The following is a 16,990-nucleotide window of genomic DNA, read 5'->3' on the forward strand; positions in this document are numbered from 1 at the left end:
TTGTCTCTCTGGGGCACCCAGACAAAGCACAGTGGCAGCTCAGAGACAGGAATAGAAATTTCATTAAAATCTATGGACTTTAAAATCCTAGTGGTGCATGGACGGGCAGGGATGGGTGGTGCACCGTTATTGCTACAGAAAATTAGGGGTGGCTCTGTCGGGGCTGTCACTGCACAGAGGGGCACAGGGGATGGACAAATGGACACTGCAGGGCTTGGGAGGAGGAGCTCTGGCTCTGGAGAGGGGATGGTACGCAGCCCGATTTGGGAAGATGGGGCCATTGGCCTGGTGGGAGGAGGGCAAGGGGCCGTCATGTAGGGTCCTTTCCCCAGGCTCTGGGCTCAAACCTCCTGCTGAGCAGCTCTCCACCCCGACCCCAGAGACTAGTGCTTTGGGCAGGCTGCTGAGTCACGGGCCTCTGCTGGCCGGGCCTGGCAGCAGGGCTGGACTGACACTGGGAAACCCCAGAGCAGCAGAGTGAGGTGCAGGCAGGCCTGGAAGACAGATTGGGCCTGAGGCTGGGGCCAAGGGAGTGGCAACCACAGATAAGACAATTTTTACAAAAATAATTGCACAGACAAACAGGGCTGGGTAGCACAGCCTGACGAGTAATACTGCACAGCCCCACCCCCTCACCCTGCCCCGAGGCGGGAAGACCCCACCTTGCCTGGGCAGAGCCTGGGGTCTGCTCTGAGGGCAGGAACACTGGACAGGAGGCTGGAGGCCCAAGGACAGAGACAGGTAGGGGGTCCACCCAGAACCTCAGCTCAGGGCAGAGTGTGGGGGCATCAGAGGCCACATAAAGCGCAGTAGGCCTCTGGGGACCTGGCCTGAGACCCCTTCAAAGTGCTTTGGCCCCTGACCTGGCAACCCTACCTCCTCCCTGCCCCACTCCCCCAGCTTCTATCTTGGCATCCAAAGGACCTGTAAACACTGGGGACACGAGCACAAATGACCGCACTAGCAGTGGTGGCCAAGGTGACAGCAGCCGCCCTGGTCAGGGCACGGCGGGGGCAGGCAGTGACACCTGTCCACTGCCCCCAGTCTCTCTGGCGGGAGCAAAGGGCGGGGCTGGGGCGCTCCCTGGCAGCGGCGCTCATATCCGGGAGTCCTGCAGACGGTTGGAGCCGTTACTGCCCACCAGGGGGATCTGGGCCTTGTCCGGGTGCAGCGGCTGGGCCTCCAGCCCGTCTTCAGGAGAGGGCAGTATGGTGGGGGCATAGCGCCCAGTCCGGTGCTCCAGGAGGGCAGGGCCCCAGTCTCTGCTTGGCTTTGTGGCATTTTTCAAACGCTGCAGGAGAGGTGGGGGTAGAGGGTGAACAAGGCATGTCCAAGGGAGCCCTAAAGCCCCAACCATCCACCCCCTCCCGTGTCATCTGGCTGCCCTGTCCCCCTACCCCTCACCTGGAGGAGGGTGTCCCCATCTGTGCGGCAGAGCTGGAACAGGGCGTAGAATGGGATGCAAATGACGGAGGACAGCGCCATGAGGAAGCCGATGGCCACTGCCCAGCCTGGATACTGGTAGTGGTTGTAGGTGATTGGACGGTACTGGATCACCGTGAAGATGAGAATGAACTGCAGAGAGTGGGAGATGGGCGTGGGTATGAGGCCCACCCAGCCCTGCCCAGCCTCAGACCTCCGTCAGCACCCCCTCCCTTCTCCAGTTTCCCCAAATAAAAAGAGGCATTGGGGGAAGAGTGGGGCCAATGCCAACGTTTGGGTAGTGGAAGAAGCAGACGGAACCAGGGGTTCAGGGCATGATGGGCAAGTTGGCACCATGGGAGAGGAGAGGCTGGCTTCACCACAATTCTGAACCAGCCCAGGAACAATGAGGCTGCTGTCACTTCTGGAAGTCAGCTCCACCCAAAGACTCGCAATAGCTCCCTATGGAAATAAGGCCACATTCCTGGTCTTTTGGGCTTTTATTTCCTCACTTCGAGACCTCAGCTGATCTTTCGGGCCACTTACCCTCGTCTCAGTGTCTCAGCTACACCCAGCATTTTCTACCCTTTTCATTTACTCTGGAGAATCCTCCTCTACGTCTTCCTCTGGCTAACCCTAGGCAGATGCCACCTCCTTCAAGAAGCCTCTCAGATTTCCTGTCTCCTCCTCCTGAAAGGCATTTTCCATCTGTTAAGCATGTGTTTGATGGTCCTGTAGACCTGGGATTGCATCAGCTCTGGGTCTCCAGGGCCCGGCACATTTCCTGGCACAATCTCACTTGCTGACTTGAACTGACTTGTGCAGAGAGGTGGGAGTGATGGGGCAGCGGGGAGGGCGAAGTCCTGCCTGTCTACGGCTGTGGGCAGCCTGGGGAGGCTCCAGAGGCTAGAAACAGTGGATGCTCTCAGGTGCCGCCCTGGAAAGAGTGAGGTGAGAAACAAGCCTGGCCGCCCCGCAAAGGAGAAAAACTAAAGGAAGTAATAGCTGTGTCAGGTGGTTACTAGGCTTATTGGGCAGGGGTGGGGGGTGGGGTGCTGCTCCCCAGCAGGGTTCAGCATTTGCCTCCTCAGCCCTCAGCCAAGTCCCAAAGCTCAGGCTCCTCCAGGCTTCCCAGTGACCAAATGCTGGAGGTCAGGGCCCACCTTCATCGGTGGGGGGGCCCTTCCTGGGACCTAAATGTGGTAGGAGTTTATGACAGGTTTTTGGAACGAACCCAGATCCTGACCTAGGTGTGGACAAACCCCTTACTGGAACTGCCAAAAGGACGGAGTTTGTGAGACAGAGCTTTTCAGAGACAGGAAGAAGTAAAGCCTCCAGAGGAGACAGGACAGCCTGGAAATGTGTCCACAGAGCCTGGAACCCTTACTTTAAGGTGAGCTTCAGCCTGGCTTTCTGTGCAGAGAGAGGGCACTGCCCACTTCGCCTTATTCTCTCAGACACCCTGGGCCCAGGCTGAGGCTGCCCCTCCTTGTGCCCACCTCCTTCCTGCCACCTGCCCTGCCTCTGCTGGTACCCTAGATCTCTCCCCAGGTGGGGATGAGCTCCCGCCAGGCGGGTCAGGCCCCACAGCCAGCCCCAGAGAGTGCTTGGCGGCAGTGCCTTCCCTCCTGGCCTCTCTCCATTTACAGGAGACTTCCGCTCCTCCTGTTTCAAAGCTGGGCCAGTGGCCAGAGCTGGCTGCCTGTGCCAGGCTTGGGAAAATCCCACACCCCATAAGGTGGAGGCCTCAGCCCTCAGGGGCCTTTCGTTCAGAAACATGAGCCAAAGTGGAAACCTGATGCTGAGCTCCCTGTGGCACAGAGGAGTTGGGTGTGACAGAGGCACAGCTCTGGACACTGCCGTCCACACGGGCTGACCCCTCCGTCACTCAGAGATGGCCCCGCCCCTTCTCTGCGGAGTGACCATTACACATCAAACCCCTTGTGCCCCCACTTCCCACCCTGAGCATAAAGAAGCAAAATCTAAAGGAAGCAACAACTCCCTCCTGTGGTGGTTTCCAGGGTGGCCCTGGCTCAGCCGCAGGCTCCTGACTGCACCACCTGCTTTGAATAGTGGCATTGCCTCTTATTAGCAGGGTAACCTTGGGTCACTTACTTAACACCTCCATGCCTTGGTTTCCTCATCTGTAAAGTGGGGATAATAACAATACCTTGGAGACCTGTAGTATGTGAGTTAATATACAGTGTGCGCAGAAAGTGCCTAGGGCCTGGCCATGGTGTGAGTTCTCACCACCAATTCAGCTCTCAGCAGGTGTCCCAGGTGTTGAATGTTGGTGGAAACCATGACCTCCCCCTCCCAAGCCAGAACACTTCAGTGCCTGAAAGGCTGCCCCTGAGGCTGAGCTGACACCTGACTCCAAAGGCCTGCCTTTGGGACTCTCATGCATTCACACCACGGAGCCCCAGCACCTGGGGGCACCTCGGCTCTGATTGATTGGAGACAGATGCTCAGTGAGGCTAACAGAGGCTGACAGCAATGTCAATAATGGTTCCTGAGGCCCCTCTGGGGATGCCAGGCAGGAACATCAGGGAGGGAGGGAGGGCCAACTCTTCGATGCTGCCAGCCTGCTTTCCCTTCCAGGCTGGACACTGTCTTCAGTCAAATTCAAGGCTCTGTGCTCCCTTCCTAACTCAAGGCCAGGGTCTGGGTGGTCCTGAGCCTCCACACACCTGTCTCCTCATCCCTCCCTATCCCTCCAGGTTGCCCTCCACATCCCACCTTGGCCTCCTGGATCTTGTCTGACTGTGCAACCTCCCTCAGACTACAATGACCAGAGCTGGGCACTCCCGTGGGAGCACTGGCCAGGTGGATGGGCTCCTGCTCTCCCGCCACTGATTCCCAGGAGAAGGATATTTGCCAAGAGGCAGAGGCCAGCCTGGGGACTTACGAAGATGATAGCCGGAGAGATGAAGCGCCAGCAGATCTGGAAGAAGAAGGGCGGTGGGAACCCCAACATCATCTGGATGTCCTGAAAGTAGTTCCGGTGTCCTGGAGAGAGGGGTGTCAGTGGGCTGGGTGGCCCAGGGCTGGGGCTCAGGAGGCCATGGACGTCAGGCACTTACCGTAGATGTACATGATGGACACACACATGATGCAGGAGATGACGACCAAGGAGAAGCTGGCCGCGTAGTTGTCCATTAGCAGCAGCCAGTAGATGCCTGCCTGTGGGCCAGCGGGCAGCTGAGTCAGAGGTGCTGGGGCTAAGCTCCCAGACCCGCTATTTCCTCATTCCCTGGCACCTCCAGCCCAGTCTTCCCCTCAGTTCCTACTTGGCTGGTGAGGGGGATGCCCAGCAGGAAGCCAGCCACAGCCACGCCCAAGGTCACATAGGTCTTTTTCTGCAGGATCCACTCATTCCCCACCTCATCCACAATGGCTGTCACCAGCGTCTCTAGGAGGCAGAACTGCAGGGTACGGCCATCAGAGCAGGGGCCTGACCTCTGCGCCCTCTCTTCCCTCCCCAGTCCCACACGTTGTACCTGAGTGCCCAGCCCCAGCAAGATGAGCATGAAGAAGAAGAGCAGGGACCAGAGCGGGGAGATGGGCAGCAGTGTGAGGGCCTCTGGGTATGCCACGAAGGCCAGGCCAGGGCCGTGGTCTGCCACGCGGGAGACGTCCACACCCAGGTGATTGGCCATGAAGCCCAGGATGGAGAAGATGACAAAGCCAGCATAGACGCTGGTGGCACAGTTAGTGATGCTGATGATGACGCTATCCCTGATGGGGAGGAAAACAGGCCAAGTTAAGGGCATGCAGCTTGCTTCCCTCTGCCCGGTTAGGGCCAAGAGAGGACTTGGAGACAGGGAAAGTTCTAGGAACGAAGGTGTCCTCAACCTCTTTTCTGATCTGTGCTGGCCCTTTTTAAGTGCGCCAGAGGCTCTTGAGTCCTCACAGATCCCTGGGACATCACTGTCCCCACCCCCTCTTCTCTCTCCTGCCAAGGCTCTCTCTCCATCCTCTGATGACCCCAACCAGACCCAGCATTCCCAGGACCTCAAGGCTGTAAGGGGAAGGCGGCCCTGGTGGGCCAGGAGCTGCCCTGGCCTGGTAGTCTGAGGGAGCCGGGCCAGGCTGCGGGGAGGGCAGGGGACGGGGCAGGCGAAGGGGCAGGCGCCGGGCTGGCCGGGGGGTCGCACCGGTAGCAGTTGTTGTGGAACTTGTTGTAGGAAGCCATGGTGATGAGGCCTCCCCATGCGCAGCCCAGGGAGTAGAAGATCTGGGAGGCCGCGTCTCCCCATACCTATGAAACGGGGAAGGCCAGCGAGGAGCTGTGGTCAGAGGCAGGCTCCTCTCTGTCCCTCCCCATCCCTCCCCGTCCCTTCCAGGTTGCCCGCCCCATCCCACCTTGGCCTCCAGAATCTTGTCCCACTGTGGGGTCAGGTAGTACATGATGCCTGTGAAGGCTCCTTCCAGGGTTACGCCGCGGACGAAGAGGATGGTCAGCACCACATAGGGAAACGTAGCCGTGAAGTACACCACCTGCGCGAGACGGGCCCCTGGACGCCTCTGCGCTCTTCCTGCCCTGAGTGCCCCCTCCCTGGCCCCAACCACCACTCATCCCCTCCCGTGGCCATTCATCACCCCTCTACACACACACACACACACACATACACACACCCCAGTCAGGGGAGGCAGGACCTTCCTGGGTGGGCACAGACCCTGTCAGGGGGAGGGTGCTTACTTTCCCTGAAGACTTGACCCCTCGGATGAGGCAGAGGAATACGACCACCCAAGAGACGCCAAGGCAGCCGAGGAGGGGCAGTCTCACCTCCCCAAAGTCCCCGATGTCATTTGACAGCTTCAGCACGTAGAGCCTGGGGAAGGGGATGCTCTGTCACTGAGCGCCAGCCCCCATGCCCAGCAACAAATTCCCGAGGCCCAGGACCCAGCCTGGCAGCTCCCTTTTTTCTCATGAGGTACTAGGAACCCCTTTGTGAGATAGGAGCTACTGTGGGGCCCCAGCTCTCTCTGTCCACTGCCCCCAGGGGGTCCACTGCTTGCAGCCTCTCCCAGGACCTGCAAAGGCTCCTGGGAGCCACACCCCAGGCCCGGGCCAGACCTCCTAAACCCCTGGGGTATGGAGGTCTCTCTGCCCCGACTCAGGCCCACCACTGACCCTTACTTGTGCATTTCCCCATTCAGTCATGCCCTCTCCTCCAGACTAGACACATCCTATCAGGTGTCACCTCCTTCAGGAAGCCTTCTGGGAGCTTTTCATCCACATTAGTCTCCTCCATCTCTGAGGAGCCATGGGAGGCAGCAGAGTGCCGAGTAAAGACCAGAGGCCTGAGGCACTCAGGCCAAGTCCCCCCCCCCCATACACACACACATGCACGGCTCCATCTGGCACATGGAGCCACGCCAGCTGCGCTCTTTCGGTCACCTGGACATTTCTGTGCACACACAGGTGTGTGAGCTGTAAAGTAACACAGGGCCTCAGGTTTAGAAAGGCCTAGTGCTTAGTTTAATGCTCTGCCACTGCCATCTTGAAATCCCTAACACATTTGAACAAGGGTCTTTACATGTTCATTTTGCCCCAGGCCCACAGATCACGCCGCGGGCCGTAGTTCCTCACTTCCTTCAGGTCTTTACTCAGGTGTCCTCTTTGCCAAGCAGCCTTTTCTAGCTGCCCTGCTTAAAACTGCAGCCCTGGCCCAGGCCCAGCACTTCTCACTCCCTTCTTTGTTATATTTCACTCCACGGCACACATCTCCTTCTATCACACTATGAATCTCACCCATTTCTGTTGTTTGTCATCTGTCCGCCATGAAGGCAGGGACTTTTGTCTCTGTTCACTGACGTATCCCCCAGTACCTAGCACAGTGCCTGGCGTAGGGCAGTGCTCAGTAAATATTTGTTGCATGAATGGACAGGCGTTGTAGTAAAAGAATTGGGAGGTAAAAAGGGGAAACCTCGAGGGAGGCCGCTGTGGTTGGTACTGTTGTCCAGGCTAAAAATGATGAGCAAAGACAAGCTCCTGAGCCTCAGCTTCCTCATCTGTGCAATGGGCACAATGTTCACACCAGCTCAGCATAATCTGTAGATAAATTTAGGTAAATACAGGCTCCCTTTTTTCTCCTCAAAATTACGATCTCTCAGCATAGCTCATTCTTAGGTATTCTCACCTTTTTTTCCTCCAAATCAGTTCTCAAACCTCATGACAGCACTTTTAATACCTTGTGATAAGAAGTTACTCCATACTTCATGGGACATGTTGCCAGGCCTGGGATTTGGTACTTAGTTGGCCTGTCTGCCTGTTACACTTACAAGCACTTTGGCCGACTTTCCCCACGTCGCCTTTCACACAGTGACCTGCAGAGGGCGCTGCCCAACACTTCCCTCACCTGACAAAAGCCTACCACAGCCGTGGTTCATTAAACAGGCATCAGAGCCAAGACCTGGGCTATGGCCCCTCCAGGCTCTCTGTTGATTGAGGAACCACAAACAAAAGGATGGGAGAGGTTCAGGAGCTGTGGAACCACCAAGGAGGGGTTCCTGCTCTCCTTCAGCAGTGCCTTCCAATCTTTTTTTCTTCGTGGCACATAGAAAAAAATATTTTTGGCTCACAGGGATGAATGGATAAGTCATTCAAACTTGAAGGCAGCTAGGCTGGGGACTCGGGGCTGCCTAGACCCTGCCTGACAAAGGGAACATCTGGTTGAATAGCTCTGCCCGCCAGAATAGCCAGGGGGTCATTCTGCTGCTAGCACTCCCAGTCACTTCAAACACCAGCATGGAAAGTAAAGAAATGATTTCTTGTTCAAAAGATTTTTTTAACCTTAACTATATATGTTAAACTGATAGTGTTTTATACCACTTTTTATCACAATACTAGGGATTAGAGTTTAGAAGGATAACCTGGAAACCAAATAATGGATTTGATTTTTATTTTTATGGCACCATATTTAGTTTGGGGTTTTTTTTGTTTGTTTTGCTTTAGGACTAGTGTTTTTGCAATCAAACATTTTATCTAAAAACTCTTGGCATCCAACATAGGTACAAATTGTTTCTTAACGCAGAAAATCTCTGGAATAATTCTGTGTTAGTTTTAAATTTCCCAAACCACATGGTAAGCACCTTGGGAACAAGACATCCTAATTCATGTCTTTGCTTCTCCAGCAGTGGGGGTCACTGTGCCCACTGAGCGCCTGTCACTGTCCTTCATGGTTTATGCTGCATCATCTCAGTCAGCTTCACAACAACCAGGTAGGTGCTGTGAGCGTCCCCAGTTAATGGATGGACAGCTAAGGCTTAGAGAGGTTTGGTGACTTCCCAAAGCCACACAGCTGGTAAATGGCAGAGCCAGGACTTAAATGAGGCCTATGGGGCCCCAGAGCTGCCATGAAGACACTGGGAGAGGACACTGGGATCTGAGGCCCACTGGGCATTGGGTGCCGTGCTGGTCACCGCAGGGACCTACAGGCAGGGAGCAGTCAGGCCAGTGCACAGAGGCCTGTAAAGCAGGACTAAGTAATTGGTGAGAGAGGGGCCCCATGGGCCAGATGGTCAGCAGGAGGCTGACAGGGGCCCAGAAATCCGCCCTTGGGGCTTCTATCACTTTAGAGGAGTTGTTTAATCTTTCTTTGGACTTGCTTTCCCCATTTGTAAAATGGGACTATTTTCTAATTTCTGCGCAAGCTAGTTTATGGTGTTGTTGTGGGTCTCCAATGAGATCATGCAGCTTTCCAAGGGGCGTTGGAGAGTGTGGACCAAGAACACCTGCCCAGCGTCATTGGCCTAATTCCCACCAGGCACCAGGCACAGAGGAGCCCGATGGGACTCAGAGCACAGGCCCTGACACAGCAGTGCTGCCTGGTTAGTTCCTTAACCTCTGACCTTCGGCCTCTGAATTTGAAAAATAGGGATGGTGATATTATGAGATAACATGCCTGGCACATAGTAGATGCCCTAGGTATGGGGATGCTCACTCCTCCCCTCCTTTCGAAGCCAGCCTGGGCAGCCCTCCCAAGGGTCATTTTCCCAGGTTCCCCAGAAGGGGGCAGCAGGGAGACATCCTGCAGGTCAGGCTCCAGCCCTGGCTGAGAAGTAGAGTTCAACCTGCCACCTAGTGGGCCCCCCACCCATGACCAGTTTTCTTCTTCCCCTCTGATTGCACTGGATAAAGTCCCCAGAGCTCTGCCCTGGGTGGCCCTGCAGGGCCAGGGATCCCTGGCAGACAGCCCCATGGCAAGCTTTTCTGGAGGCGTGGGTGGGGCTTTGTGCATCTGGGAGCTTCTGAGGAGGTTCACCCCCAGGCTAGGACAGGTTGCCCAGCCCCCACCATGCCTCAAATGCAGTAGAATACATACATGGGTACTTCTTTGCTTAGTTCTCCCATCAGATGTGAGCTCTGGAAGGGTGCTGTATGTGTGTCTTGCTGCCCTCTCTGTCTTTCCTCCTAGAGCCTGGTACCTGGGAGGTGCTCAGGAAATGACCTGTCCAGTGACCGAGTCTGCCTGCTGTCTACACGGTGAGCCCTCCATTCCCAAGTGAACCTCTTAGCCTCTTTGAATGTCTACGGCCCAGCACGGAGGCGGGCACAGGGAAGCTGGGCCTGCAGTGTGTGAGCTCCGGCACTGGGCTTAGAGGACATAGACCTGCTAGGACTTCCAGTGTCCCTGGGACCTCGGTCATCTGTCCAAGGCTCTCATCACCTAGTGCAGAAAGCCTCAAGCCTTAGCCTGGCCTGGGCACCCCTGCACCTTGTGACGCCTACAGGCTTCTTCTGACACTCAGTGTCCCTCCTGCCCCAACCCCAGATCCAGTTTGCCATCTCCTGGCCTCTGTGGACCTGCTCATGTCTCTCACAATCCCTTCTCCCCCCTCCCTCCCTCCTCTGAGAAGCCTTCTTAGCCCCCTCCTTTTGCCTCCATCCTCTCAGGAATGACTGCTACCCCGTTGTACCCCCACCATGGGCCCATGCATACCTGCACTGAAGCACCTGCCCCTGCTGTGATTAGCTACCTGTCTCCCCGCTGGATGGGGAACTTCTCAGGCAGGAGCCCTAGGCCATTCACATCCATGGGCACACGGGGCCTGGCGGAGCTATGCAGTGAATGTTTGTGGAGTGAATGAATGAGGCTTACGCACCAGCCGCCAAAGCCCTCTGCCCAGGTGCTCCCCAATAGGACATGGGATTTCCTCCAGGATGTCCTGCTGTGCCCTCACCCCCACCCAGGTGGGACTAGGTGCTCCAGAACACCTCCAGCAGCAGCTGCCCTTCGGCCGGCTCTGAGACTCTGGTCTCTGCGGCCACAGAGCACAGCAGCAACAGGCTGTCTTTTCGAAGTACAGCTGGAGGATGACAGCCTTGGGCTCAGGAAACTTCCATGGCCCCCTGTGTTCTGCAGCGTTAAATCTAAGCTTAATTCTTGTAATATCTCCAGGAAGGTCGGTGCTCCCTCTGAAGCCACCTTAAGACTCACATCCTTGTTACTCCCATCAGAATGGGTTCCTCTCAGTCTCAGGACTGGCTGTTGCTCACCTGGGCCACAGGGCCTTTGCTCATACTGTTCTTCTCACCAGGAAGCCATCCCTCTTTCCCCTGACTCTCCTCTGCAGACTTGCCTGACCACTACTTCACAAAGATGCCCTAAGTCACCTGTCTTCCACCATTCTCTGGTGCATCAGCCTGTTCTGAACAGGCTGTGAACTCCTTACACCTCTTCATGCACCTCCGCCACACTCGGTGCCCAGCAGAGGGCTGAATGTGGTGCAGGTACCCTCCCGAGTCTGCAGACTATTGCCTGATGGTGAAAGGGAGGGCTGAGGGTTGACACCAGGTGCGACCCCCAGCCCAGGTCCGTCGGGAGCCTCACCTCCAGTACTCCTCGCTGGGGCTGGTCCTCTGGAGGGTGCGGTTGAGCAGGTGGGAGACGTTGCTGGGCAGGGCAGCAGACTGCGAGCCGTTGGTGAGGTTGGAGGTGTCCAGCACGCCGGCGCAGTCCGGGGAGTTCCAGGGGTTGTTGCAGTAGGCCCAGGGCAGCACATGTGTCATGGAGGAGAAGAAGTAGTAGAAGGCGATGCAGATGACCACGTTGTAGTAGATGCCAATGTACGTAGACACCACCATCATGCCATAGCCCACACCTGGGAGAGGGCGAGGACAGCAGCAGGCTCACACGTCTCGCTGAAGGAGGCGAGGTGAATTTTAAAGGGCCCACGGGGCAGGCTTTCATGGAAGGCCACAGAAGGGACAAGTCCAGGCCTCGGCAAGGGCAGGCAGGGGGATGCAGAGGTTTTGTGTATCCATGTGGTAGGAGGGAAGGGTGGAGGCCAAGCAAACACGGACCCCAGCACGTGTCCATGGCCTGGCCATTGATGTGAGGCGTGGGTCAGCACCAGGGCTCCAGCGGGGTTGGCAGTGTTTGTACAGATGGGTGAGCCTGCACAGCCCCCAAAGGCCCATGTGAGTGCATGTGTGTGCATGTGTACTTCGCCCAGTCCTCACCTTTGAACATGGGGCTGATCCTCCAGACCCCCAAGCAGCCCTGACTTGCAAACTGGCCGAAGGAGAGCTCCATGAAGAAGAGAGGGATCCCGCAGAATATCAGCATGATGAAGTAGGGGAACATGAAGGCGCCTGGTGGGCAGGGAGAGGGCTGGCTCAGGGGCAGCCTGGCGGGGATCCCCCCCTCTTCCTGCTTCCAACGGAACAGCCAGACTTTTATGATTGACTAGGATCCAAGGAGGGTGTGCAGGCACTGAGCAGGAGCCTGGGTCTGAGGCACACTCCCCACGGCCTGTCTTTGATCTTGACAGAGGTCCCAGAAAGTCTGCTCTGAGCAGAACCAAGACCTGGAGCCACCATGTTTTGGTGGGATTTGATGGATTAGTTACTGGGACACTCAAATGTCCCTGAACTATTTAGGGGGGGTTGGGGTGCTTTTCTCCACCCCTCCTCACCTTGAGGCAGCAGGCTGGCCGGTCAGACCCAAGCAGGCTGCCAGGGCCAGGGGTGGCCTGTGCCTTAAGCAAAGGGCATCTAAACCAGGGATGGGGCCAAAGGAGATCAGGGCCAGAGGCCAGCCTGTCTGGAGTGAAGTCTGTGCCAGGGAGGGGCTGGCCCAGGCACTGATGGGTGGGCTCTATCCAAGTGGGTAGTCCCTGCCCTGTGCCCCCTGGGTACCTCCCCCGTTGCGATAGCAGAGGTATGGGAAGCGCCAGACATTGCCCAGGCCCACGGCATAGCCCACGCTCGTCAGTACAAACTCGATCTGGTTGCCCCAGTTGCCCCGTTTGAGGTTCTGGTCCCTCTTGGTGGCCTCGCTGGGCACAGCACCATTCTGTGGGGACAGGAAAGAAGCTACCATCAGCAAGGCATTTGTGCCTGATCCTCTGTTTCTCCCCCCATGGGGACACCATGGACCCTGCAAGCTCCCACCCCCCACACTGGGCTTCCCCTCTGCTGGCAAGAGCCACAGGCAGGCCTGGCAGAAGAGGGGAGCAGGAGGGAGTGACTGCCAGAAGGCATCAAGTGGGACCACTCTCACCAGCCCCCAAGTATCCCATGCTGGGGTCACCAGCCCACCTGAGGAGCTACTTCCAACATCTGACAGGTGAGACCCTGCGAGGGAGCTAAAGTCAAGAGCACCCCAGCCCCAGACCCTCCAAAACCTCCCCTTTCCCCTCTGGGTGAGGATCTTGGAATAGCTGAGCTTCATACCAAGCAGCCAAGTCAGGCTGGGCACAAAGGGGCCTGTGTCCAGACGGCCCCCCCACCCGTCGCCACTGCATTGCCAGGCTGAGCACGCTGCCCACAACAGGCGGCTGCAGAGGAAGAGATGCTGGACCCCTCCCCCAGCTGAAGTCTTTTTCCTGGGTGGGCAGGGCTGGAGGAGGACAGAGGGGAGCAACTGCGCTGGGCCAGACCTGGGGAGGGCGTGCCGGGACTCGGGATGGGTCCTGCCTGTGGCTGCAGAGGGGCCCTGAGGAAGCTGACCTGAGCTGGGTGGTGCTGGCCATGTGCCGGGGGTGGAGACCAGAGTTGTAGGCACCACGCCAGACTTGGAGGACAGACTCTGCTAGGGGAGACAGAGGGCATGACTCCAAGAAAGGGTCTCTGAGCTGAGAGGGGGAAGCTGCAGAGGATGCGGCTGGTCAGAGGCGGCTGATGAGATTTGCCCCAAGGGAAGGATGCCACACCTGCCTGAGGAGCTAGCTGCAGCCAGGGCTGGGGGGCCTGAGGCCTCACCGAGGGCGGCCCCCTTCGGGAGCCCTGCCACCACAGCTGGAACTGGCTCAGCAAGACCCTTTCTAAGTGTGAATGTGCTCTCCCTATGCCATGCCCCTCCCACCGCCCAGGTAAGCAGGAGATCAAGCCACCTGGAGCCAGAGACTGAGGAGTTAGAGGGGTATCAGGAAGACACATAGGGACCCTGAGCGTCACTGTCAGAGAAGCACAGAGAGTCCTTGAGTGACAGAGACAGCCTCGCAGAGATGGGCTATTCTGAGAGAAACAGGCAGGAGTGCCTGGAGAATGCCCAGGATCAGGGACAGAGCAGCGTGGCCTCTGAGGAGAAACCGGCAGTGACACTGACCTCAGCTTGAAAGAGACATATTCAAGGACAACTGTCGTGCTGGCCAATAAACAAAGAGGTCCGGTGCTCTGAACTGCTGTCGGACCCTGACATGGACTGACAAAGGCAGAGGGGAGGGATGGCTTCATGGGGACCAGGGCCTTCCAGAAAGGCGCTGGGGGTACAGACATGGCAAGCCTGGCGGGGGCCCCGGCTGGGTGACCCGGCTCCCACAGTGGGCACACCTGGTCCCTCCAGGCTTGCACACCATGGGTACCAGAGACCAGGCCCACTTGTGGGGCGACTGTCCTGCGTGCCCAACCCAGCATTGTCCCCACACAGACGCTGACCCTCACACCCTTTTGGGAGGTTTGGGGCACAGCCCTAGGAACTGTGGGGTCTCCTTCAAGAAGCAGCCAGAGCAACTGGCAGGCTAACGGAGCCAGTGTTCATTCATTCATGGAGTCATTCACGCAACCAGAGAGATGTACTAACATCTGCTGGGTGCCAGGCCTGGACCAGGCACTAGGAATTCACCAATAAACAGACACACTACCCACTCCAAGCTAGAAGTCTAGTGAGGAGTGAGCCATCGATGAAATGAGCAAATACATGATTTTTATATGCAACTGCATCCTGGCCACAGCGGGAAGTTTCTCAAGTTACAGCAGGATGGAGGAGGACAGGCGGTGAGGTGGGGCCAGGGTGAGGCCAGGGACGGCCACCCTGAGGCCGCAGCTCAAATGCCCGCTTGGCTGAGGGAGATGGTGGCTTGCAGCCCAAGTGCGCCCTCTGTGACAGACAGGCCCCTAAACCTGTCACCACCTCCCAGGGCCTCCTTTGGGACAGGCCTGGCAATACCACAGGGTCAGGGAGGCATTTTTTCAGAGGGTGTGTGGCCTGCTTAGGGTAGTTTATCCACCCCCAAACAAACCCCAACCAAATAGGGCTCCTGTATACTGACCCTACAATAACAGTTTCATTCTGTCCAGGCTTGTTTACTCAGGGGCACAATGGGGGATTGTGGCAGCTGCAGAGTGGGTGGGTGGGGTCACCGAGCAGTGGTCACAGCTGTAAGAGAGACAACCAAGGGCCCAGGATGGCCTCATGGGCAGGGAAAGGGCAAGGCCAAGGCCCCCAGCAGACCACGAGCTACCCAAGGCTTGAAGCCTGAGGCCTCTCCCGGCTCCAGCCCACACAACCAAGTGCAGCAGGAGCAGGCTTGGATCTCTGTGGCATGGAGGGGACTGTGAGGGCGGTGATGCTCCCAGCCACGCGCCCTGGGCAGCTGCTGGATGGAGCCCTCAAGGGCTAGCGCACCCAGTTAATGAGCAGCACGGCACTGGGCACGCGCTGATCAGTTGAGCTGTGCCAGGTGCCTCACGGAGAGGCTGGAGACCCCAGGACAGGGGCCTGGGTCTAGGGGTGGGGGTGGCGCTCTGGCGGGAAGTGTCCCACAATAGGGGTCTGCTGTGCAGAAGGAGCTGGAGGCCCGGGAAGTGGCACGCGGCAAGCGGTGCAAGAAGCTCCTGGCAGAAGCAGCACCATGTCTGTTCTCCGGCCCTGGGCCTCAGCACCGTGGAGCCCCAGTGGTGGCAGCTTGGATGCTATGCCTGGCCATGGAGCCGTGCCCGCAGCGAGGCCTCTGACTTCAGTTCCTGCATGAGCCGCATGGAGTGTTCAGGTGTCTTGGCTGGTGAGAGCTTAGTCCTCCGTGGAGGATAGAGCAAATCGACTTTTCTCCAAGAACATAAGAGGAAAGGGTCTCTAAAATGCACTGGGTTGGGTGGGGGCGGGGGTGGGGGGACATGGTTCCCAGAACTCTCCTTCCCTTCCTTCTCCAGACCCTCCTCTGGGGACTTCCTGCCACTTCCTGCCCTGGTAGCGAGTGCGTGGCTGGCGAACCTTTTTCAAGGCTGCACGGCTTTTACCTCCTTGCATAATCTTTCCAATCTAAACCTCTCATTTTTTGATCTGCTGGGTAGACGGCTATGTCACTGCTATTTACTGTCACTGAAGTGGCTGCCGTCTCTGGAGTTGCCCACGAAAGGACACCTCTGTGCTCATGGTCTGGCCCAGACTGGGGGCCTGGCTGCCTGACCCAGCTCTGCGCCACCGACTGGCCAAGCTCCAGGCCCCTTCTGCCCATCACCTGTCTCCCCCTGCCTGCCTGTCACTGCTCTCCCTTCCTCCCTTGGTGGTGAATTAAACCCTAGTTTTTCGGGGGCCCTCTGGGTGGGCACTTCTCCCCCTCAGGGTTCTTGGACAGCCCTCACCTTTACCCCTTACTCCCCCAGCGTTGGCCTGGTGGGTGGTCTCCAGAATGGGGACTACCTGGCCTTGGAACTGAGATCCCCCAAGCCAGGCAGAATGTAGGCTTTCGGGCACTCTCTCTCTAAAGTAATGCCCACCATACACACACACATACACACATACACACACACACACACACACACACACACACACACACACACCAGACCCGCAGATGCCCCTTCCCTAGAGAAACAGTCATCAAGGCAGAAGTGTCCTTCCCCACACAGGACTTGTGACCTGTCTTGGGTTAACTACCACCCACCCCAACCAGGCACTTACGTAAGTCCTTCCCTTAGCCTTCTGCCCTGCGTATTCACTGCTCTGCTTGAGCTTCTGGGATTAAGCCTGTTCAGCTTAGAGGGCAGAATCCGGAGCTCCCACTGTGTCTCCAGCTCGGCAGGGTGAGACCCTGCACCAGGGGTTAGAACTCTGGCATTCTGCAGCCTGCTCCCCCAGTGACCCTGGGCAAGTCACTTCCGCCCTCAGCATCTCGGTGTCCTTATCTATGAAATCAGTGGGGAGAGACTAGGCAACCGCCGTAGACCTAGTAGTCTGCAGCTCTGACTTACCTGGAATTTTGCTACTTCTGACTCTCCTGTGTTTTCCATTAGTTCCCACTAGCTTTCTTGATGATTTTTAAAAATGTTATTGCCTTTCTTTCCAATTATAAAAGCATTATAAGCTTATCACACACATACGAATTAGACACTACAGAA

At 57.2% G+C, this 16,990-nt stretch overlaps 1 protein-coding gene across 5 annotated transcripts in view; it reads right to left on the reverse strand.

Annotated features, from left to right (window-relative positions):
• Positions 1-44: 44 nt before the first annotated feature.
• The window catches only part of SLC6A9 (solute carrier family 6 member 9), a 32,977-nt gene continuing 16,031 nt past the window's right edge, over positions 45-16,990 (reverse strand). For 3 of the 5 annotated variants that reach the window (XM_053920369.2, XM_053920368.2, XM_053920367.2), the window contains 12 exons: positions 12,572-12,728; positions 11,894-12,025; positions 11,262-11,532; positions 6,125-6,257; positions 5,788-5,922; positions 5,580-5,683; positions 4,923-5,160; positions 4,713-4,847; positions 4,506-4,605; positions 4,331-4,431; positions 1,405-1,575; positions 45-1,291 (listed from right to left, as the gene is read on the reverse strand). In XM_053920369.2, coding sequence (XP_053776344.1) covers positions 1,097-1,291; positions 1,405-1,575; positions 4,331-4,431; positions 4,506-4,605; positions 4,713-4,847; positions 4,923-5,160; positions 5,580-5,683; positions 5,788-5,922; positions 6,125-6,257; positions 11,262-11,532; positions 11,894-12,025; positions 12,572-12,728 — 1,872 coding nt within the window. In that variant the 3' untranslated portion in view covers positions 45-1,096. The remainder of the gene's footprint in view (positions 1,292-1,404; positions 1,576-4,330; positions 4,432-4,505; positions 4,606-4,712; positions 4,848-4,922; positions 5,161-5,579; positions 5,684-5,787; positions 5,923-6,124; positions 6,258-11,261; positions 11,533-11,893; positions 12,026-12,571; positions 12,729-16,990) is intronic. The other 2 variants (XM_053920370.2, XM_053920371.2) reach the window with 2 other exon arrangements.

This window comes from Desmodus rotundus, chromosome 3 (genome assembly GCF_022682495.2).
Source record: "Desmodus rotundus isolate HL8 chromosome 3, HLdesRot8A.1, whole genome shotgun sequence".
Lineage (NCBI taxonomy): Eukaryota > Metazoa > Chordata > Mammalia > Chiroptera > Phyllostomidae > Desmodus > Desmodus rotundus.